Source organism: Pteronotus mesoamericanus, unplaced genomic scaffold (genome assembly GCF_021234165.1).
Source record: "Pteronotus mesoamericanus isolate MK-2021 breed Mesoamerican mustached bat unplaced genomic scaffold, CSHL_Meso_final scaffold_167, whole genome shotgun sequence".
NCBI lineage: Eukaryota > Metazoa > Chordata > Mammalia > Chiroptera > Mormoopidae > Pteronotus > Pteronotus mesoamericanus.
This window is the reverse complement of record NW_026555308.1, coordinates 21116090-21138807: the sequence shown is the minus strand read 5'-3', so window position 1 is coordinate 21138807 and position 22718 is coordinate 21116090. Positions and strand designations below refer to the sequence as shown.

Sequence of the window (22718 nt, the reverse complement as noted above, 5' to 3'; positions counted from 1 at the left end):
ATAGAAACTGATGGTTGCCAGAGGGGAAGGGGATTGGGGGACTAGGTTTTCAAAAGATGGGAGGAGGCTTGGGGGATGGGTGAAAAAGGTGAAGGAACTAAGAAGTACAAATTGGTATTTGCAGAATAGTCATGAGGATGTTAAGTACAGCACAGGGAATATAGTCAATAATATTGTAATAACTATGGTGTCAGATGGGTACTAGATTTATCGAGGTGTTCACTTAGTAAGTTGTATAATGGTCTAATCACCGCGTTACACATCTGAAACTAATATAATATTGTATGTCAACTCGAATTGAAAAATTAAAAAAATCATTAAAAAGAAAAAGTTTAGGCCTGCCTCCTTCATGGTCTGATTAGGTCTTTTAAAGGCAAAGCAGAGTGATGCACCCTAGGAACCACTGGAGTTTCAAGACCCCTTGGAATGTGAACGGAAGGAGGCTGTGGAAAGAAATGAGGCTGCAGGGGTAGCAGGGCCCAGTCACAAAGCACCTCGGACATCTGTTCAAAAACCTGTGCTCATCAGAGGGAAGCAGGAGCCAAAGAAGCAATGGAAGCATAACTTCAGTGTGCAATTGAAGATCTACCTTGCATTGATTGGAGCCTTCCCTACCTCTGGCCTGTGTTAGGTGAAATGATAAATTTCGTGATTGTTTAAACAGTAATTTTCAAAGTTTGGGCCCCAGACACAGCATTATTAGAAATGCAGATTCTTAGACTCCATCCCAGACCTGCTGACTCAGAAACTCTGGAGGTGGGGGCCTGGCAATCTTTATCTTAACGAGCTCACTAAGTGATTCCTGATGCACATTGAGGTTGAAGAACCAGAGTAAACTAACTTGAGCCCCAGACATACATAATTTGTAGCTCAAAGCCTTTATTACAGTGGTTCTTACCTAGGCTGCATATTGGAATCACCTTAAAAGGTGCTGATGTCTAAATTCCACAGCCAAAGATTCTGATTTAATTTGGTTCACACTGGACCTGGTCATGAAGATTTTTAAAAGCTCCCCACGACCCCTGCCCCAGTTATTCAATTGCACATTTAAGTTTGAAAGGCAGCTGTAAGGGACACAGGAAGGAGGCTCATTCAAAAGGCAATGTTCTGTTGGACCAGGGCTGTGGCCTTGGAGATGGACACTTACAATGTCAACTGGCCAGGCCTTGGTAAGAGATACCATAGGGTAGTGGAGTGTGGGGAGGAGGAGAAAAGGCTGACTGTTTGCAGCTCGCGCAAGTGTCTGAATGGTGGCACCTTTCCTGGGGATGTAGAGCACATGGAGAGGACCAGGTTTAAGGGGGAAGACCGTGAGGTACAGTCTCGGGAATGATGAGTTCCGTTTTGACTCCTTCGACCATTCAGGGAGCGGTGGAACATTCAGAAGGAGGGGTCAGGATAGCAGTCAGATATGTGCTTGTGTAGCTCTTGGGGGACAGCAAGACAGACACAAGGTAGAGGGTCCTCAGCAGAGAAGCAGAGGGGATGGCATTGCCTGGAACTTTTCACAGTGAGTGGGAAGTGGGTTAGGGAAAGGAGTGGGTGGAGGAGGAGGTTCCTGCATTAGGAAGGCATTGTCAGGCAGGAGGAAGGAGAGGCTGGCAAAAATTTGGGATTCGAAAAAATGGTTCAGGAAGATGGTCTGAGGGCCTGGGGAAAGACAAGAAGAGCATGCAAAGTGGTCACTGGATTTGGCAATGAGGGAGTCAAGGGACCTGGGTGAAGGAGTCAGTGCAGGGTGAGGCTAGGGTGGAAGGTAGGGGGAGGAGCCCAAAGGCAGGCAGCCGGAGGTGCATGGGAGGGGAGAAGGGAGAGAAAGACAACTCTTTCAAAGGCGGGTGGCATCTAGAAAGGGACACAGAATCAAGGGGATATGTTATGGAGATCTTCCTGGTGGGTTTTGAGTGGGTGAAAACAACATAGTACAAACTGCCAGGATTTTACCTTTCAAAGAGCCACTTCAAACTGTGGTCTGCAGCAGCAAATAGCAGTTAAAGGCTGGGTGCATCTGTCACTGCACAGTAAAGAGAAGTGGCTAAAAGCAGAGACTAGGGTCAGACAGTCTGGGAGGGCACCTCATTAAGCATACAACCTGAGGCTAGTTAACCGCTGTGTGCCTCGATTTTTCATCTGTAGAATGGGGATGATAATGATAACTTTTACATGTATGGTATCCTTTGCCTGGCACTGTTGCGCTTTATATATACAGGATCCTGCAGAAATAAGGCCTGCTTGAGCATGGTTGGTGGGGTAATAATATGGGTGTAATAATTTAGAGTTTTAATTTGAATATTTCACCTAAAATGTCATATGGTATGCTTGAGCGTAATATTGTTATATTACAGAATTACATGCTTATGATTTTGTAATGAAAGATTTTGTAATAAAAGGGGGCGTTATTCATGCTGGACCCTGTATTTACTCTTTTTAAAAATTTTTATTAATTTCAGAGAGAGGAAGGGAGGAAGGGAGAGACAGAGGAAGGGAAGGAGGGAGAAACAGAGGGAGGGAGGGAGAAACAGAGGGGGAGAGAGAGAGAGATTTGTTGTTCTACTTATTGATGCATTCATTGGTTGATTCTTGTATATGCCCTGATTGGAGATCAAACCCTCAATCTTGGTGTATTGGGACGATGCTCTAATTTAGCTACCCAGCCAGGGCTTATATTTATTTACTCTGCAATCCTCACAATAGGCTTGTAAATGTAGGTATTGTAGGTATTAAGCGAATTAATATATATAAAGCACTTAGAAGTGTGCTTGGCATATAGTAAACACTGGATTGTTGTACAGTTATTGTTGTTATTCTACATTAATGAGGAAAGGGCAAAGCTCACAGAAGGCTTATTCATAGCCTGCAAATGCCTCCACAAGTTCTGAGATGTGAGAGGATTCGGACTTGCCAGTCCTGAATGGTCAGCTCCATGAGGAGAGGGGGTACAGCAGTGACGGGAATCCCGAGGGCCAAGACCACTGCCTGGTTCACAGTAGGCACTCAGGGAATATTTGTTAAATGGATCAATGAAAGGATCAATGAAGTATTGGGACCTTTTAGCCCAACTCCGTCTGAAGTATCAGTTCCTCCTAGGACACCCTGCCAAGCGGCCATCCAGGTGGCATGCACGTTTTGCATGGCAGGGCCGTCACTGCCCCTTGCAGCCGCGCGCTCCCCTTCTGGGTGGTTCCCACGAATGGTGCTGTCACTTTCACTCCTCGGTCCCAGCTCTGCCCTCTTCCAACTTGGAAAGCGGCGAGCCTTTTTGAACCGTCTCCTGGCCATGGAGAGAGGATTTCCAGGACATGTGTCATCTCTTGCCTGGAGGACCGCAGCAGTCTAAATCTGGCTGTCGTGCTTCCACCATTGCCCCACGGCGGCCTATTCTTAACTCGGCGCCCAGAAGTTAACATCTAATCTTGTCCCACCTCTCGCCAAAACCCTCCAGTGGCTTTCCAGCTCAGAGGAAAAGCTAAGGTCCTTCCAAGGCCGCCTCCCACGGCCAACCGACTCTCCATCCCAGAGCAAGATATGCGGACAGACGCTGACAGTCCCTGTTGGTTTTTATTTTTATTGGTCAAGAATTCCTTACAAAATCCACACACATGCATCCACACACACACAAGATACCTGCTTTGGTTTGGCCACCCCCCTGCTGTGTGCCCTCCTGGGATCGGAACTTGGCCTCATCTACCCAGGCCTGCAGCCCCCCAGGTTACCAGTGAAAGAACAGAGAGAAAACCTCCTTTTCTGTTTCTCTGCTCAGAAACAGAGGCCCGTGCCCTCCCTTTTGGTGAGCAGGAAGGAGTGACAGGAAAATAGGATTGTCCCGTTCCCTCCTTCAAGCTCCCTGAGTTGCCAGTTTATGCCTCCAAGTGTCACAGCTGCTGAAGCCTTGGGATCATCACCTGGTTGAAACTTCCCACCCCCTATAAAACGGAGGTCCAAAGAGGGAGTATGAGCCCCCTAGGTCACAGTGTGAGCTACTGGCAGAGCAGAGACTGGAACTCAGTTCTTCCTGGCTTCCAGGACGTGGGAAAGAGGCTAGGGTCCTGCTTAACTCTCAGGAAAAGGGACAGCCAGGGCCTGGGGCAGAAGGAAGAACCTATGCACAAGGAAAGTAGCCCCAAGGCAGTTGAGTGAATGGCAGGGTCTGGTCACCACTATAGCGGTTTGCCAAGGGTGCCCTCTGTGACTGCCCGTGTGGCTTGCTCGGCTATACAGCCTGGGTCCGTCAGGATGCTGGTAGATGTGCTCAGCTGGCGGAGGGAGTTCAGAACAGCTAAGAAAAGAGAGAGAGAGACACATCTTGGGCTCAGGGCCCTGCCCTTGGATGCTGAAGACAAAGGGGTAGGGGGAGATGCTAGTTTGCAAGGCTGTCTGTAGGTGTCCTGGTGGCTGGGGAACCACCCAGGGCGCATGGTGGGATGGTCAAAACCCTAGGCTATTTTGAAGGCAGGCTGAACCTGGAGTCTGAGCAGAGTGGAACCCTCTGCTCTGAGGCCTAGACATTCCACTGGGCAGGAGTTGACTCACGTACTTGGCCGGAGAACAGGCAGGGAACAGTATTGATCCAGCCAGGCCAGCGACGTCTGACGAAGGCTCTGCAAGCTTGCCGTGGACACCATCCCATTGAAAGACTCAAACAGAGGCCGGATGAGGATGCTGAACTGGCCCAGGTCAAGGAGCAGGCCTATTGTCCAATCAGTACCCTCACCCGCCTCATATGTAGTAGCCCTTGCATCTGGCCCAAACCGGGGGAAAGGCCTGGAGACTGTGAAGCCTTGAACTTCAAGGCCCCCCACTGCAGCCACCCTCCCTCCCATCCCACCAAGGCCTGCGCAGCTAACTGGCTCTCAGCCCCCTCCCCCAGCTCTTCCACAGCCCTTCTTCTGAGCTGGGCCATCCCCCATCCCTGGGCTTCCTGTCTTGGCTCAGTCAAGAGCTTGACCAAGGAAGAGGGTGAGTGATTCCATGTCTTTCCTAAGGCCCAGCCCACTCTTGCCACTCAGAGTTTAGGTTCTCCCAACTGCCCTTGGGACTTTCTGTAGGCAGGGCTATGGTCCCCCTACCCAGAGGCCCTTTCCTTAGTTTCCCCCTGCTCCCAGCGCATCACTGGCAACACTGCTGGTCAAGATACCAAGGTCTGGAAGGAGGGGGTGGAACTGGAGCCGTCTCCCCTGGGAGCCTGAAACCCTGCCTGGTCTGTGAAGCTGAGCCTGCAGCCAGGCACAACCCAGTCTGGCTGCAGCACTCACCCTGCCGCTGGCCAAGTGAGGATACTACCCAGAACTTCCAGTTTTGCAGTGTTCTGGTCCGGACATAATCATCAAACATGTCTCGCATCTGGTCAAAACGCTGGTGTGTGATGGGCACCCCAGTAGCTGGCAGCTGCTGCTGGCACAGGCTGGGGACAGGGGGAGGGTCAGGGGCTGAGAGTCAGGCAACAGGCCCCCCTTGCCCCAGCACCTGCAGGCTCCTGATTACTTAATGGCAGCATTGAGCTCCTCAATCTGGTCCCGTAGCTGCTGGGCCTCCTCCTGCAAGGCCGCCCGCTCCTGCTGCAGCACGGTGATGTACTCAGCTGTCTTCTGCAGGGTGGTTGCTTTACTGACCTGTGGGCATTGCCAGTGTGGGCTCAGGTGCTGGGACCCACTGAGCTGCTTGGGGGTGGGAGGAGGCAACTGGATATCTAGAGAGTCCTGGGATTTTGGGATTTAGTTTTAGGTAGGGGGTCCATGAGGGACCCTGTGGCTCTGGATGTGCCAGCCTGGGTTGGGGGCTCACCTTGAGGCTGGGCTGGGTGCTGAGCGTGCTCACCAGCCCATGCAGGGTATCAAACCCCAACTTGATATTGAAGCGCCGCTTCTGCTCTGCAGAGATGTGTGTGATGCGGCGGTTCTCAATCTTGGGGGTGCAGAAAGTGGGATGAGCCTAGGAAGGAGTGTGGGAGCACTTAGGGGTAGCAAAGAGATACTAGGGTGCAGGGAGAGTGCCACCTTGTTGTCTGGACGGCCCCTGCTTAGGGCAGGTTGAGGAGTAGAGACTCGAACCCTCAGGGTCCCTGGGCCCGGGATGGAGCTCAGCTCCCCAGACAGTCGCCGTTCACCACCTGTGGCAGAGACAGACAGACCCACAGACAGACCCACAGAGGGGAGAGGGTCCAATTGATCTGTCCCTCTCGTCGTGGCCCCAGACATAGTCCCCCCTCTTCTTTCCCCTCCCTCCAACCTCTAGTGTCCTCCAATCCCTGCAACCCCTCTTTACCGCTGGGTGCTGGGGGTGACAGCCGCTCTACTTTGGGGACAACCAAGGGCCTGGGAGGGGCCAGTGTGGCTTGGCCCAGAGGTGGCCGGGGTGGTGTGGGGGCCGGAGTCAGGGGAAAGAAGGTGCAGGGGAATTCAGGGACCGTCTCCTGCTGGGGTGGAGAAGGGCGGAGAGTTGGGGTGAAGCTCCGAGGCTACCCCCCACTCCCACTGCACGCCATCTTACCGGGGATTCTGGGGGCCGCAGGAGGGCGCTGGACACAAGAGGCGGCTCCAGGGCTTGCTCAGGCTTGGCTGTGCACAGGCAGGCTGTGAGGGCCTCTCGGGGTCATCTCCCAAGATCCCCTCTCTCCATTCCTGGTAGCCCACACCCCATTCGGGTTCAGGGCCCACGTCCTAAATTCCTCACCACCCTGTCCCCAGCTGAGCCTGCCCCTTAACCTTCACCCTCTGCACCCACAGGTTTCCCACTTCCACATTCACTTCTCATCTCTCCCTCTGTCAACCCTGCCCCTCCTATCTCACCTGCTGTGAGCAGCTGCGGGAGGCAGGAGCTGTGGCCCCGGGCAGTGCCAGGGGCCAAGGTGGGAGGGCTGGGCTTCCGCCCCCTAAGGGGTGGGGTGGGGGGCTTGCTTCTGGGCTGCACGTCTTGGGGCACTGTGAAGTGAGGCCCAAATGGGGGCTCTGGATACCCGGAGGATAGAAGGTCCATGGGGAAGTGGGAGGGGACAGGGCCTGGGCCAGGCTGTCGGGTGGAAGGGAAGGTTGTAGGAGCCGGCAGCGGAGACACTCCTGATGCAGGAGGGACAGCAGGGAAGGAGAATTTGGGAGAGAAGAGAGTTTCTTCTTGCAGCACAGCAGGGGGCAGAGCCATGGAAGGGAAGAGGGGTAGGGGACAGGGCTCAAGGCCAGGACCTTTGGCAGGGCCAGGGTATTGGAGGAGGGGTGGGGATGTGGGACAGGGTGGGAGCTTAGACTTGGGATCTTCAGAAAGGAGGAAATCAGAGCTCTGGAAGGCACTGGAGTCCAGGGAGCCAGGGCCGCTGCTCCGAGCCTGGTTGGGGGAACAGAGAGCAAGGGAGAAAACTCGCCTTTATAGCCACCCAGGCAGCCTCCTGCCCTGGCTGAGCTCTGGTCTGGGCACTGGGAGAGATAAGAGAAATGATTCCTGCCTTTTAACACATACAACAGGGAAATTATAATCTGCTGAGGAGAGGTAGTAGAATACGTTTATGTACAAATTAGACATGAGAAAAAGTACTAATCTTCCTGCCCACTCATTTATTCACCAAATAATTTACCCATCCATGCTTCCTTCCATCCATCCATCCATCTATCTATCCATCCACCTATTTATTCTCTCACCTATGAGCTAGCTCATCTGTCTTTCCACCAGTCCACCAGGTACTAACCCAGTCACCAATCCACCCAATTATATACTTCCGTCATTCATCCACCATACACTGACCAGCCACTTATCCACCCACTAGCCCATTCATTGATCCACCAAACTATTCATTCATCTATGAATTCACTCATCAACCCATTCACCCCCCCAACCAACCACTCACCCACCTATATATACACCAACTCATTTAAGCATCTAGCCCCATCTATAACCCACCTCTCCATTCACCAACACACCCATCCATCCATGTACTCATTCATTCGTTCACATGCTCAATCACTGGGCAATCATTTACCCGGTGCTGTTGGTGTGTTTGAACAGTGCTAAGCATGGAAGATGCAATGGTGAGCAAAACACAGCCCTTCCAGCAAGGAGCTCACTTTTTAGTCCTTTAGAAGGAACTCTTGACAATAACTGCAAAGTCTAATAATGGAGGGAAAGGCATCTAACCTAGCAGCAGGGAGACAACATCCAAATTGGGTCTGGGAGTTCTTGAGCCAAAATGGTAGATTCACTGTTTCCTAAAAACATATGCTCCGTTTGCTGCCTCCATGCACTTGTTTGAGCTTCTCCTCTCATCTGACTTGCCCTTTACTGGTCTCTTCTGTCCAAACCGGACCTGTACACTAAGGCCCAGAACTCCCCCTCCTCCAGAAAGCCTTCCACAAGCACCCCGGCCCTTCATAGTGCTGCTCCATGCTCTCCCTGCCCTCAGCCTAACTCCCCCACAGCCACCGTGTCAGTTCCGCTTCACGAGGGTCTTTCTTCCTAGGCTCCCCCTCCAGTCCCACTCGGCGTACCAAGCGAGCACAGGACTGGGTACTCAGAAAGCATCCAGAATACTTCCTGGACATAAGCAGGTGAGCTGGGTAGGGCTGGGTGGGGCGGGGGGAGCTCACCTGCAGGCGGTTATGCTCTGAGAGGTGGGTCATACCCGAGGAGGCAGGGGGCACCTCTGAGCCCAGGACCCCACTGCTGAATAGGGAGTCAGCCATGGGACTGAAGCTGGGAGGCTCCAGGAAGTTTGAAGGCGCGGCTGTCTGTGGGGGGCGGTAGCTGTTGAAGAAATCTGTAATTCAGACACACAGGGTGGCAGTAGTTAGGGCTAAGGCCATGGCTGGAAGCTGTGGGAGGAGAGCAGGCCTCGTGCCCTGTCCCCAGGCTGGGCCAGGGAGGGGGGGCTTCCACAGGAGATTGTGAAACTGGGAGAGTTTCTGTCTCACTCAGGGGAAGCAGCAACATAGGCTCGGGTGGGACGGCCCTGAGTGGGAGACAGCAGGGGACTGTATAGGGGTGTGGGTAGGACTCCAGAAGTAGCCCTCCCACCGAGCCGCACACTTGGCTCATGAGGCCCCCCATCCCCATCCCCAGGCCTGGGCCCTCCCCTCGTCTGCTCCTGTTACCCGCCCTGCTGGGGACCTAGAAGTGGGGGAAGGTAATAGAGTATGCCAGGGAGGGAAAGGGGTGAGGTCCAAGGGAGGAGCCCCAGGGTGACAGGAGTTCAAGGGGTGAATTAGGGGTGAGAGGAGTCAGGAGGTCAGTGGGCCTGTGGGATAAGTTGGTTTGCGGAAGGTCAACAATCGGAGCGCCCATGGTAGAATCCAGGACCGGGGTGAAGGAGCTAAGGGGATGAAAGCAGGGGTCAGAGGGTGGGCTCAGAGTGGGGCTGGAGGGAGGGGGTTCTGGAAAGCTGGGAAGAGTTGGGGGGGGGGGGCGGCAGCCAGATTGTTTGAGGTACAGATTGTGTAAACCCCGGGCTATTCTGGTTTTGGGAAGCAGCTGCCTGTGGCCTAACCACATCCCGGGCCTGGGCGCCACCCGCCCGCCCGCTCCCTTCCGGGCACCTTTCTCGACCCTGACCAGCTTTCAGTCTGTACCAGCTCCCAAGGCCTCCTAGTCTGGTCAGACCTAACCCCACCAGCCTTGATGGGCCCCAGACCCCCAGCCAAGGGAGCTGGTAAGGCCTCTCCTTGGAGGGCCCCCTCAAAGGAGACCAAGAGTGGGACAGAAAAGACCACACCAAACCTTGAGCCTGATGGAGGTCAAAGCTACATGTACACCCTATGTGACTCTGGGGCCCACCTGTCACTGGGCAGCCAACTCTGCATGTCAGTGTGTGGTCTTAAGTGGCACATGTCTGTCTGCCTCCCTGTCTGTCCCACTGTCTGTAGCTCTAAGTCTGTGTGCACCTGCCCGAACGTGAGGTGCTGGGCGTGTGCACGCCTGCCCTGTGCCCACCTCTGTGTGTGTGTGTGTGTGTGTGTGTGTGTTTCCTTGGCCACACAGTCATAAGGGACCTTCTTGATGTCCTGCTGCCTCCTTTTAACAAAGGGGCTGGTGGAAGAGGGTGAGCAGTTACGGATCCTCCCTTCCCCAGCCCCCAGGGACCATGGGTCTCCTCACTAGGTCCCTTGAAGCCTGGGCTCTAGAACCAGCCTTGTCCTGCACCTGGTCCCAGGATGCTGAGGGCCACAGAGCAGCCCCCTGCTCGCTGCTGTTACTGTCTCCCCAGGGCTTGGCAGGCCTTATGGAGCAGCAAGCCCAAGTCATCACTGAGTCACCACCATCCCCTTATCTGAGATTGTGGATGTGTCCCCACCCGGCCCTGAGAGAAGCTGCTTCCTAGCCCTGGCCACCTACGGAGTCTTTCCCTAGTCTCTGTCCCCTCCATTGGCCTACCGTCCTCTCCCTGAGCCCTTCTCTTACCCAAGTTCTCTCCCCTCTGAGCACCCCTCACCAAGCCCCTTACCCCTCACTGAACCCTCCCTGCACCAGCCCCCTCACTGGGTTTCCTTTCAAGTGAGAAGCTCTTCAGGACCATCAAAGAGGCAGCCCCGGCAGCCCTAGGGCTCCATGGAGCACCAGAGGGGCCACACTAGCCATCTCTTCTGCGTGCCGCCCCCCACAACACTTTGCCCATACTCGCCCCCCACCCCAGCAGTCACCCCTGGCTGAGAGAAGTCACTTCCTAGCCCCAGGTTTTGCCCAGATCCCAGAGCGGGGGTGGTTGAGTGCCTACCTGTGGCAGGGGTCTGTGTGCCCACACAGGGCCGCTGCCCTCCCAGGCTGGTCTGCTCCCAGGGCACTGCCATCAACACTTCTGCCCCCTCAGCCCCCACCCCTGTCCAGGGCTGAGGCAGGGGTGGGGGTGGTTCCTCATTCCCTAGTCCCCGCCCCATAGGCCTCCACCTCTTGACTGACAGGCCCAGGACCCTGTGGGGAAGGAGCGAAGGGGTCACTGAAACTAAGCTTCTATCCCAGGAACCCCGTTTCTGCTCCTAGTCCTTGGCTGAGCCCTGATGTCCACATGATCCCTAGAATGGCTATGAAGTCCCCTAAGTGTGTGAATATCAGGGGCAGTCTTCAAGATCTACAGCTATGCGAAGAAAGCAACAAGGGAAAGTCTACTACAGGAAAAAAGCAGACATTTGTCCATGCATGCTAATTTTACACAGACATGAGCATCTCTGGAAGGACATAATCCTGTGACCTGGTGGCCCTGGGGTCAGAGGAAGGAGGCAGGGGAACATACTAAAAATGCTTTACCAGATATAATTCCTGGGATTTTCTTAAAAATAAAATAGAAGGGGCGGGGGGAATGGGTGATGGCCAGATAAAACAAGACTGGCCAAGAGCTGATAAATGTTGAAGTTGGTGATGGTTACATGAGGGTTCATTGAACTTTCTCTCTATTTTTTGTGTATGTTCGAAATGTTCTTTAATAAATAGGTTTTTTAAAAAAATGAATGATGTAAATAAACAGACCCAAACAAATCACAGCCCCTCTCCCCCTGAGAGAGTGCCAACATCCACTGCTTTCCTGGGAGCTCCCAGAGTCTGAAGCCTCAATGACCCTTGTCCCCTGTTCCCTGCCCAGGTACTGGGCCTGGGCCTGCTCTCACCTGAGGCTACACCAGCTTCATCCCAAGGCCAGACAAAGGGACACCAGGAAATTCCCTCAGAAGTCACCCGGACCATCCGCTCTCCCAGAGGGGCATGGAACTGGCCTAAGGTCAACACGGGGCTCTCCTCACACTGACCCTGCCCTTAAGCCCCAGGGGAGAGGCCTGCCCCACCTGGGATCTCCATAAAGTCATCCAGGCTGGGCTGCAGAGGTGTCAGTTCCGGCTGGATCATGTCAGCATTGCCAGCGTAAGCTGGAGGGGGCAGTGGTGACATCAGGAGCAGCAGGAGGGTGGAATGGGAGCGCCCATCCTGGGCCACCCTCCCTTCACTGCCTGATTCGCACAGGCCTCCTTTCCCGGGCAGAGGCCTCACCGTCCTCAGGGGGCAGCTGCAGGGGCGTGGAGCTGGGCTGAGTCATGGTGAAGAGCGTGTCGGAGATGTCCGACAAAAAGCAACCGAGGTCCAGAAGCTGCCGCCCACCGGGCTCCTCCGCTGGGCCCCCCAGCAGCACAGGCACCATGCTGGAGAAGAGCTGCTCAGACCATCGCTCAGGTGGCTGCCACCCCCCTTCCGCCTAAGGAGACAGAGGTGGCAGTAGCAGCCTGAGGGCTCCACTGCTTCCGCTTCTCCTCAGACTGGGGACACGGGGGTCGCCCATTGCCCCTGGCCTTTCCATATCATCCCCTGCCTGGGGGATGATGTGGTCAACCAGCTAGAAGGCCATTCTTTGCAGTCCCCCCTCACCTCTCCCTGGTAGATCCAGTTTGCTGCCTGGAAAGCTAGGATCACCCCATTGGCCTCTAACAACTACCCACAGGGGATAGACCGGGAGGGCTGCTGAGGAGATAAGGGTATTCCTCTGCCTCCTGTACTTTTTCTTGCCAGGGGCCTGGTTTTTAGGACCCTTTATTCCTCCATGCATCCCCTCCATTTGCTCAGTCAACCAGAAGGCTTAGGGTCCTCCCAACACTACTCCAAGGGGAGAAGGGCTCAATTAATAAACCAGAGGACTGGGGGTCATATCCACTCCCCTCATGTCACACCCTCCCATCCTGCCGCCCTTCGCCACTGCTTTGCCTGCAGAGGGAAGCTATCATTCTCTGGCTCCAGGGAGCACCCACCTGCTTTGGGGCCAGGAGATTCCCTTCCCTGCTGGACTTACGGAGCTGCAGGAACACAGAGACATGAACACCGGATCCCCTGCCCCTCCTCCACCACACCTCTCCAAGGCCTCCCCTACTTACAAGCTCCCCCAAATCAACAGGATCCCCCACTTCCCTTCAGGAGCTCCTCCGCCCCGAGAAGTAAGGAGGCCGCAAGAATACCCTACGGCCACACGGTGGCGCAGTCAGCCTGGGTCTTAATAGAGGGCTGGGTCGGCGGTTGAGGGAGCCCCTCCAGAGGTCTTCCAAGGGAAGCAGTGGCCAAACTCTGGCGGGGGGGAAAGGTCTTGCAGTTCCCTGGGGCCCCCACTGACCCGTTTCTTGTAGTAGATGCGCCATTTGTGGTACTCGCGCATCACCACCTCGATGCGCCGCTTCCAGTAATTTCCCTCCAGGATGACGGCCTGCAGAAGGCCGGGAGGAAGCTCAGTGCGAAGGGTAGCACTGACCTCACTGCTCCTCACTCAGTCCCCATTTGGGCCGGCTCCTCCGGCCCCGTGCGGGGAGGGACTGGAGGAAGGAATTGGGTTTGGTGAGAAGGCAGATGGGCTGTGGTCCCGGGAGTCTCAGTTACCTCTGGTTTCCGGTGCACGTCAGCCTCTGGCCCCTGCAGGGGGGTCACGAAGCCACACACGGGGCTCTTCCTCCTCTCCACATCTGAAAGAAGGGGGACAGGTCAGAGGTGTCCAGTTCCCTCTTCCTTCACCCCAAGGGGACTGGGACTCAAGTGCCACACTACGGAATCCTGCCTGGCCTTCAATGCTCAGATTAAGTGCCACCTCCTCCAGGAGGTCTTCCTGCTTTCTCTAGTGCTACCAAATTTTCCCCTTCTATGCAACCCTGTGAAACTAACCCAGTCTAGTAAGTGTGAAAGCAATGCTTGCTGAGTGGGATTGGGGCCACAGGGCGGGAGCTGCCCCAAGAACATCCTGGTTGGACTGGCAGGCCAAGGACCCAGAGCCCTTGGTCCCCTGCCTCAGGTTTCTTGGCACTGCCCGCTCTGATCTCAGAGAACCACGCCTTGCCCACTGCAGGCCACGTACCTGAGCCCCATTGTCACTTTCTCCACTCCCTTCCCTGCCTCTAATCCTGGTTTCCCTCCAGGCTCTTTCCTTTGTGCCTGTAAACACATTCTCCTTTACCTCCCAAACTTGCCCTTCCCTATGCTACCCAACAAGCTAAACCTTTCGCTTTCCCCTTGGCTTTTCCTCCAAACTCTAGAAGGGCTGTGCTTGCCACCTCCACTTCTCCAGCCTCCCAATCTCACCTTCACCTCCTGTAACACAGCACCTGCCCCCATGCCCGCCTCCCAACCACTCCCATCCTACCCCCTTCCAGTTTCAGACCCATTTCCCCGTTGCCTATGGATCATCCACTAGGATGTCCCAAAACTTGTCACTCTCAGGTGTTGGGAAATTCTTTCCCCAGCGCATGCGTCCTCTGGGCTTCCAGCACTGCCTCTCAGTCACTGAAACTCCCCCCACCCCGATTCCCAGATTCCTGTCTAATCCATGGACTAACCTTCTTAATCCCAAGGATGTGTGACATTTCTTCCAGTGCCCCCTCCCCTCTGTATTCTCACTGTCACTTCCTAGCCTGGTGTCATTTCTTACCTTGACCTCTCTGACTCCAGTCTCACACTCTGAGGCCCATCTTCCTGCTACAGCCAGGTCAGTTCTTCCTAAAGCGCAGTTCAGGCCCGAATCCCTCCAGGGCTCCCTAAACCTCCATAATAAAGTCCACACCCCTGAGCTTGGCTTTCCATCCCTCCCTGACTAGTCCCATTGCTTCTCCTGCCGTTCTGTCTCCTTCATATGCCCTACTTTGAAGCCAGACAGCTCCCCAACACAGCCCACCCTCTGTTCTTTTTCTGCCTCGTGCTCACCCCCCAACCTGCCAGGACAGCCCAGAGCAGCTACTCTTCTAGAAGTCTTAACCCCTCTGAAACCCCCTGGTCATGTCTGCCTCAACCTCCACCTGCCTTGGCCATTTTTCTGCATGCTGGCCTCCCTGCCAGGAGTGACTTGTACCCTGTTGTCCAGAATCCTTGCATCCGGCACAGAGTTTGATACAGAGCAGGCCTTCAAAGGCCTGGACAATGACTTTTTCTGGCAGCCTTGACAAAAAGGACTTCGGGGGTGTCCCTGGCAGCCCCTCCTGCTGACACCCTCAGCAAACTTCCTCTGGGACAATTGACACAGAGGAGTAGGACTACCCGAACATGAAATTTCTTGGGACTTCAACATCATTTACAAAGTTCTGTCTTAAAGGTCATTCTCCAAAATGATCTCTACGAGCCTGGAGAGGGTTGCTGAGCCTTACAGGGACGGAAAACAAATGGAGAGGTCCGTAGGTGCACGGACTCCCAAGGCGGAGAGTTAAGTCTCTCAAAGAGCATCTGCCCCGGCTTTCCAGATGAGGAAATGAGTACAAGGAAAGAGAAAGTTTGCCCAAGGGTCCCGGAGAGTCCGGGCTGAGCAGGCCTGGCCCACTTGCCCCTCTCCCCACCATGCAGGGGCACTATACTCCCCACAAAAGGACGCGCTTTATTAACTATGAGAAATCCATCCATTCATGCTGCAACCTAGCCCTCGCACCTGTGCTGGCATAGATGCTGGGACAGAATCCACGGATGACTCGGCGCTCAGCTGAGGGGTCAAGGTGAGGAAAGCACACACATAATGTGCTACTATCAGGTGGAGAGTCTGCCATGAAAGGGGCACAGTGCTCTGGCAACTCAGAGGAAACTGAGACGATTTGGGAGAAAAGAAGGGGTACTGGAGGCCAGGAGCCTGCAGAGGAGTGGCAGATGGACGGGTGCGCCAGGCCACGCCTCTCCCTTTTCTGAAGCCCACCTCCAGGCCTTGGGTGCTCAGGAAGGAGGAGGAGCCTAGACACTTGTTCTCTGCCTGCCCCTTCTCTCGCTATTATCACAATAGCAGCCATAGACCACAGGGCTCACCCTCAGGGAGCCCTTGTGTGTGTCTGCCTGGCCCTGAGAGGTGATCACACTGAGAACTCATAGCAGACCTCAGTAGCAGGATCTATTGTTATATCCAATTTACCAATGAGTAAACTTCAACTAGGGGAGGCTGAAAGTCCACATAGTTAGGGCATACGAGAACTTGACTCAAACCCAACTCTGTCTGACTCAGAACCTGAGGTCCTTTCAGCAACTTGTACAACAACTAGCAATCAGTCTGCCTGGGTGAGGACCCCGGGTTTGCATCGCCTCCCGCTTTGCAGGGAAAGGGGGCAGACAATGACACTGACTGCCCTGGCCTATCGGCTTCCCGGTTTGGGCAGGCCAGTTTCCAGGTGAGGACTGGGAGCCAGCCTCAGGGTCCAGTGAAAGGTGCGCTGGGTCCAGAGTGGGAGAGCCCTGGACTTCCCAGCCACAGCTCTGCTACTTTAATGCTCCGTGACCCTGAACAAGTCATTTGCCTTCTTGGCCTCACTTGCTCATCTATAAAATGGGGTTAATAATACCTATCTCCCAGGGTTGCTAGGAAGCCTCAAACAAGACGATTTATGAAAGTGCTAGACACATAGATGAATAGAAACTAAAAATACTCCCTCTCTCAGCTTAGGTGTAATCTAGTGGGGCCAGTACAGAGAATACCGTGTGTGGTCTCTCCTGGGCTGTGTGTTTCCAGCTCAGGTAGCCTTTGATCCTGCAGCCAGCCCTAAGCTTGACAAGGCCCCAACGCAGGGCCAACTAGTCTGATGCCTCTCAGCCTCTGCTGCCTTCCCAGCGGGCAAGGTGGGGAGGTCTTATATCCCCAAATGAATGACCGTGACCTTCTCAGAGGTACTTGAGATTCAACAATCATTTATTGAGCACTTTGTGCCAGGCCTATTCATACCTATTATTTCCACATTAACCATGAAAAGTAGTACTATTGGCCTCATTTTATAGGTGAGGAAATAGGTTCAGAGAGGTTAGACAACTTGCCTGCCATCACAAGCCAAACAAGAGGGGTGGGAAAACAGCCCTGCGTAACTCCAAGTCTGTAGTCCCTTCCGCTCTACCACACGACCTCTCTGGGCTCCCTCCAGCAAAACCTCCATGGGGGACACTTGATGGGGGCTCAGTAAGTACTTTAATGAAAGGCTAGAAGAGACCATTGCAGGATCCTCAGTTTCCCCATATGCAAAGTGACGGAATTGGCCCAGATAGTGTCTAACACCTCTTTCTAACACTAATGGCATGAAGAATGAGCCTTGAACTGTTCACCAAATCTCAGCTCACCAAGGGGTGACCCCTGTTGTGCCCAGCTTCACATCGGAGAGCACTCTTACAGATACCTTCCCCAAGACTCTCTGGGGGTCCGAAGCTGTCAGGGGTGCCGGCGATGGGGGCTTGGTCTCTCCCAAAGCACTCTGTTGGTGCTAGCTGGGGATTCCTGAGCAGCCATCCCCCAACCCCCCGCCCGGCCCGGGGCCCTACAGTAGCCCTTCTGCTGGGAACGCCCACGGCACCCACTCACACTGGGTATACCAGGCCCTCCAGATGGCGTTGTTGAGGCGGATCTTGTCTCGGCAGAGCAGCTTGAGACCTTTGAAATTCTTCCACTTGGGAGACACCAGCTTACCACTGTTAGAGGGAGAGGGCTGGGTCAGGGGGGTGGTAGAGAAAGGGGAAGGTTGAAGGGGGCTTCTGCAGGGGCTGGCTCTGCACCCTTCTCATGCATAGGCACTCATCTATGGTGGGCAATTTGAGGGATCCTCTCAAATCTTGCCCCTCATTCTAACCTGCCCGAAATTCCTTCCTTGAAAGCCAGACCTTTAAAATACCCTCCCAGGTCCCCCCTAGGGGCCCTTGTGTTCTTTGGTGAGACTTGCTTGTCGATCTACTACCAGAACTAAAGCCCGGGCTCCAACCTATTTATCAGCTTAGTCCTCAAAATAATACCCAATGGTCTTCAGGTAACTGTCTTGTAGGCCAGCTAGGGTAGGTTCTGAGATTCATTTCTTACTGAAGGGAATGAGGATCAGGAAGGGAAAGGGACATGCCTAAGATCACATGGCAGAGACCACTCAGGCTTTTTTCCCCCAGTCTTGGTGGCCTTCTCAGGGCCAGAGGATGGGTAAGGTTTGCCTGGGTGGAGAGGAAGCCTCTTCACCAGAGGTAACCTCCAAGCAGCCAGTTACTGCTTTTTCATGGCCCTTCTGGTATCTGCCCAGCCCAGAATCCAGAAGGGCAACCTGGACTGTGCTGGAAAGTGCGCCCCTTCTCAGGGGTGAGCCCAAGACAATACTATGAGGACCCAAAGGAAGGTAGCTAGGATGGTGGAGTGGTGAGCAATGGGGACACAGCACGCTGAGCCTATCAGCCCTAGCAGTCAGTCAGATCCATGAGAAGAAGGGCTCTACACAGGTGAGGGGCTTCACTCTCAGGATCCTGCTAGGCACAGGCCAAGTCTGCCACCACCAGGGAGCTGACCTAGTAGGTTAGGATGTTCAGGGACTTAGACCCCTGCTTGCCCCTCCCTCCTCATGGTCTACAAGACAGGGTTGTATACCAGCCCCCTCTGGCCCACCTTCTCCAACTCTTATGCACGTTGAAGACTGAGGCCTCAAGGCTTCGTCTTTCAGAACACTAGGCCAGCTCTCTCTAGGGGCCTCTCCCTCATCCCGTGGGTAAAGGGTGGGTGGGTGGCAGTCTGACTCTTACAGCCCCTTGGGTGCATAGATCTCTGGGTCCCTTCTCTTCTTTGGTCTCCAAGCTCCTGGGCACAGCAGGCCCCATTACCCAAATAGAGTACGTAGCTTAAGTGCACAGGCCTGCTGACTGGCCTCCTCTCTCTTAAGTTAGATAAACACCATCTGTCTGGAAAAGTAGTGAGGGAGGCACTTTTCACATCTCCTGGGCAGTTTCTTTTGTAGCACCTGGGTGGTGGTTGGGGAGGGAGGCAGCCTCCTGAGTTTATCGCCCCTGCCTGTATCCCAGCAACCTTCCAACCCACTCGGATCACCCAGTGCCCCACCCCCAGCTTGTCTGCCCTTCCTCTTCCTGAGGTTTTAGTGCTTGTGGCCTGGTAGGGCTAGGGGAGATGGGACAGTGACAACGTCCAAGCCCAGGAGGAAAGGTCTGTGCTGGACCTGTTGGCTAGGAGGGAAGGAGAGGGGCCAAACCTGGAACAAAAAGCCTGAGGCCAGGGTTCAAGGATTTCGTCTGACCAGTAGAAAACCTGAGAGTCTTGGGGACAGGAGGGGGGTAACTCAGAACTGGTAGTGCAGTTCCTCCTTCCCCCACACGTATCTACCTTCTAGCAATTCCCTGAGAGTCTCCTTGACAGGGTCCTACTTACTCCCCCACTTCCCTGAGGCCATTCTTTCCATAGCTCTGATTATAGCTCTGGCCAGCTCTGACCATGAATAAGCGTGTTCTTGGAACTTCCAGAACCTGCCTCCCTGGGGCTTCCACCCACAGAACCATGGAACATGGGGTTCTTCCTAGAAAAGAAACCCTTCCTGTGCCCACACCGCCCTGCCGATGCTGCAAGCTGGCCAGGCATCTGCCCGCTGTCCTCCGGGTCAAGCTGGCCAGTTCCTCCCAGCACCTCTGGTCCCCCGCCTTGCCGTCCCTTCTCATCCACTCGCTCTCTTGGGACATCCTAGAGATTGCTTCCACAATCCTTTCTCTTCCAGGGAACCCCTGTTATTAGGGGCCTGAAGGGCTAAACCATTTCCCCAGTCTGAGGCTCAGTTTTTTTCTCTATCAGATGCGGGGACGCAAAGGCTCCTCTGGTACTAAGCCACCTCCATCCCTGGAGCAGGCCAGAGGGAGTGAATATTCTGAGTGTTCAGGGGAAAAGCACAGCCCCCTCCATCCCAGCTGCCCCTGACTAGGGTCACACCACTTCCTCTGAGCCTCATAGTGGGAGCAGTTCTTGGAATGTGCTCTGCCCCCTACCTTGCCTCCTGGCCTGAGGCTTCCCTTTCAGACACCTATGGCCTGGGGTAGGGTTGAGAGGTGCGCATTAGCCAGCCCAGGTAGAGAAGTGTGTGGTATAAAGCGAGAAGCTGAAGTCGAGAGTGGGTGGGAAATTGGGCGCCTTAAGAAGGAGGGGTGCCCGCACTCAGTGTCCCAGGACCTTAAATGCCCTGCTCCGGCAGCCTGCTATGGGCGGGCGTGGGGGAGGGAGGGGGGGCGGTATGGGAATTTGAACTTTCCACATTGGTCTGGCGCCTCAGACGGTCAGGTTGCAACAAGACCTGGGCCCGGGGCCAGAGCTTAAGGGCCAAGGTTACATAGCCTCCAGCCAATGGGGTCGTCGCTGGGCTGCCGCTGTTGGGGGTGGGCAACACGCCCCCGCAATCCCCATCCCAGTTCCGGCTCTCCGTCAGAGCAGCAAGCGCCGCGCTGTTGACAACAGTTCTCTGAAGAGGAGTGCCGCGGAGGAAAAGGAATATTTGCAGAGAAAAGATCAAGGACGAGCGATCCCCCCTTAATCCCCAGCGGGTTCCGGTTGATAATTTATCCTGGTCCCTCAGCTCCGGGGACCTTTGCTCCAGGGCATTGGGCCAGGACCCAGGTTCGCACCCTCCCCTGGGACGCAGGCGTGGAGCTGGAGCCAGGCGACCGCGCGCTCTGCGTTGCGCCAAGCCGGAGTTCCAGGCAGTATTAGGCGCTCAGCCTCCCGCAGCGACTGGGGTAGGCGAGCCCAGGCCTCCCGGGCGCCAGCCCCTCACGGCCTGCAGCACCCCCTGCCCGGAGACGGCTGAGAGCCTCTGCAAGATAGGCCCCCCTGGGGAATCCTCTTCCTGCCACCGTCGACCTGGCAGGTCAAAAACTGCTGTCCCGGCATTTGGGGGATGGGGGGCGGGGGGCGGGGCGGGTTGCAGAACGAGAGACTGGATTTCGATCGACGGTTGGCTACGAACTGGGATAACCGTTGGGCTTGAGGAGTATTTCGAGGGCGCAGAAATAGAGGGGGCATGGGCTGGGGCTGCTGGGGAACGAGTGGAAGGCTGCAGGTGATCGGGTAGAGTGGGCTGAGGTGGTGGTGGTGGGGTGACAGGATGGTCTGGGGTCCTGGGAGCGCAAGGGAAGCCCTGGCACTTCTTTGCGGGCAAAGGAGTGGGGATGGGGAGGAGGCCCCCCTAGGGCCTATGGAGGTCGAGGTGGAGGGCAAGCAGTCTGCGCCCTGGGGAGAGTGATAGTCGTGAAGGTGGGAACCAGAAGGTGCGCAGGCCCATTGGGGATCAGCAGGCTGGGCCAGGGTCAGAGGGCGCTCGGGGCAGCAGAAGGGGGTGTGCAAGATGTGGCCGGAGTCTCCGAGAGCAGCCGGGGACCAAGGCTCGGGGCGGGTGGGGTGTCCGGGGCCCCAGCGCGCGGTCCCGCCGTGGAGGGCCGAGGCCGTCGGGCCCAGGAGCCGCCCTCACCTGTAGGCCAGGCTCATGCACTCGAAGAGGCGGGTGAGTGTGGGGTCGATGCTGCGCGGCCCGAAGTCTGCGAGCCCCACGGGCCCCTCCTGGTCGCACCGCCGGGTCAGCGTGTCGCTGTGCGGCGACGACACCATGAAGTGACCGCTGTGGATGACCTGCGAGCGGACCAATCCGCCGGCGCTGCGGCGGGTACTCGGGTCCTCCGAGTCTGTGTCTGAGTCCGAGTCCGGGCTGGGGCCGACCCTTGGGCCCTGCAAGCCCGCGGCCAGACCTGCCAGTGCCCCGGCCATGGCCATCGCTGCTGCCACCTCTCTTAGGCTTGGTGGAGCCGCTGGGCCGCTACCTTGGCCCGACAGACCTCATTAGCATCGCCCGGCCCCTCTGTCGCAGTAGGTCGCTGGAGGAGGCGGGTCCGCGGAGCCTCCGCGCCGCGGAGCAGACAGACTTGGGCTTAAATTAACATAAAACACCACGTGGGAGCGTTCCGGGGCCCCTGAGAGGAGTAAGTCCCTATCTTCCCAAACGCCTTTCCTTCTGCTGTGGCCACTTAGAGTTTGGTAGAACCGCCCCTACTTCGCCCAAAAAAGGTCTCGGTATTCGATTATAAGTCATGCACACCTAAGCCTGAAAGCACTGTGGTGCCTGGGGTTCCAGCTCCCAGGGGCGCCTCCCCTGAAGCCCCTCAACAACTGCCTTCCTGCCCGCTCTGATCTTCTGCCGCACATTCACCCCCTTCCAGTCATCCACACAGCTGGAAGCACTCACCTCTCAGAAGTCTCCTGTGGCCTGGCCCATGGAAGGTCTCAGGACCCCCAGTCGCCCTTACAGTCATCACTACACAGAGCCTCAGAGGGTTTTTTTTTAACGTGGATCCTGCCAGGCCAAGCAGGGTCAGTACCAGTGGTGATGGGTGACAGCTCGCAAGGTGGAGCCTTGGTCACCTTCCCCTGGATATCCCCCAGGCAGGCCATCTGCGCAGGAGCTCTGGGCCCCCTCCTTTGGTCCACCCTGGGGTCCCCCTTACGTTCCAGTTTCTGACGCCCCTCTTCTCATTCTGAGGACACAAACTAGGCTCTTTGGTCTGAAGCATTCACGCCTGTCACCTCGCTGGCACCTTTAACAGCCCTCAGAGGTGGGGTTCTTGCCCCACTTTACAGGTGCACTGGAGTCCACAGAAGTAGAAAGATGCCCAAGGATCTGCAGAAGAAGAGCAGCAAAGCCCGGGCCAGAAGGTTTCCAGACTTCCTGCCTAGGGCTGTCCCTGGCGGGGGGCGGGGAGGGCTGAAGGCAAATGCTAACCCTCCTTGGCTTTGACCAGAATGTGGCCTACATGTGGTCACATAAATAAGGCATCCAGCTGGGGGCTGAATGCTTGGAAAAGGTTCCCACACAACACTTACGTCCATGGTAGGGTCACACAGCTCCCGCAATCAAATGGCGGTGTCCCGAGGGTCCCTGGCCTGGCTGAAATTGTTACCCAAGGCTGCTCACCAACTGGCTCTTTCACCCACCTGTGTCCCTTGGTGGGATACCCTCTGTCCCTGCCAAACTATCACCTCATGTTCCCAGGAGCCCCACCTGCTCTCC

General features: G+C 55.6%; 1 protein-coding gene across 1 annotated transcript; it reads right to left on the bottom strand.

The window, feature by feature from the left end:
- Positions 1-4030: 4030 nt before the first annotated feature.
- On the bottom strand, positions 4031-21429 carry MLXIPL (MLX interacting protein like). The gene is given in 17 exon segments (XM_054589730.1): positions 4031-4276; positions 4535-4664; positions 5278-5401; positions 5482-5609; positions 5782-5901; positions 5994-6106; positions 6262-6456; positions 6459-6554; positions 6786-7314; positions 8568-8737; positions 11745-11825; positions 11947-12148; positions 12696-12740; positions 13052-13141; positions 13312-13394; positions 17228-17334; positions 21129-21429. Coding segments are annotated over 17 exon segments (2631 nt in total). The 5' UTR covers positions 21428-21429; the 3' UTR covers positions 4031-4157.
- Positions 21430-22718: the final 1289 nt, after the last annotated feature.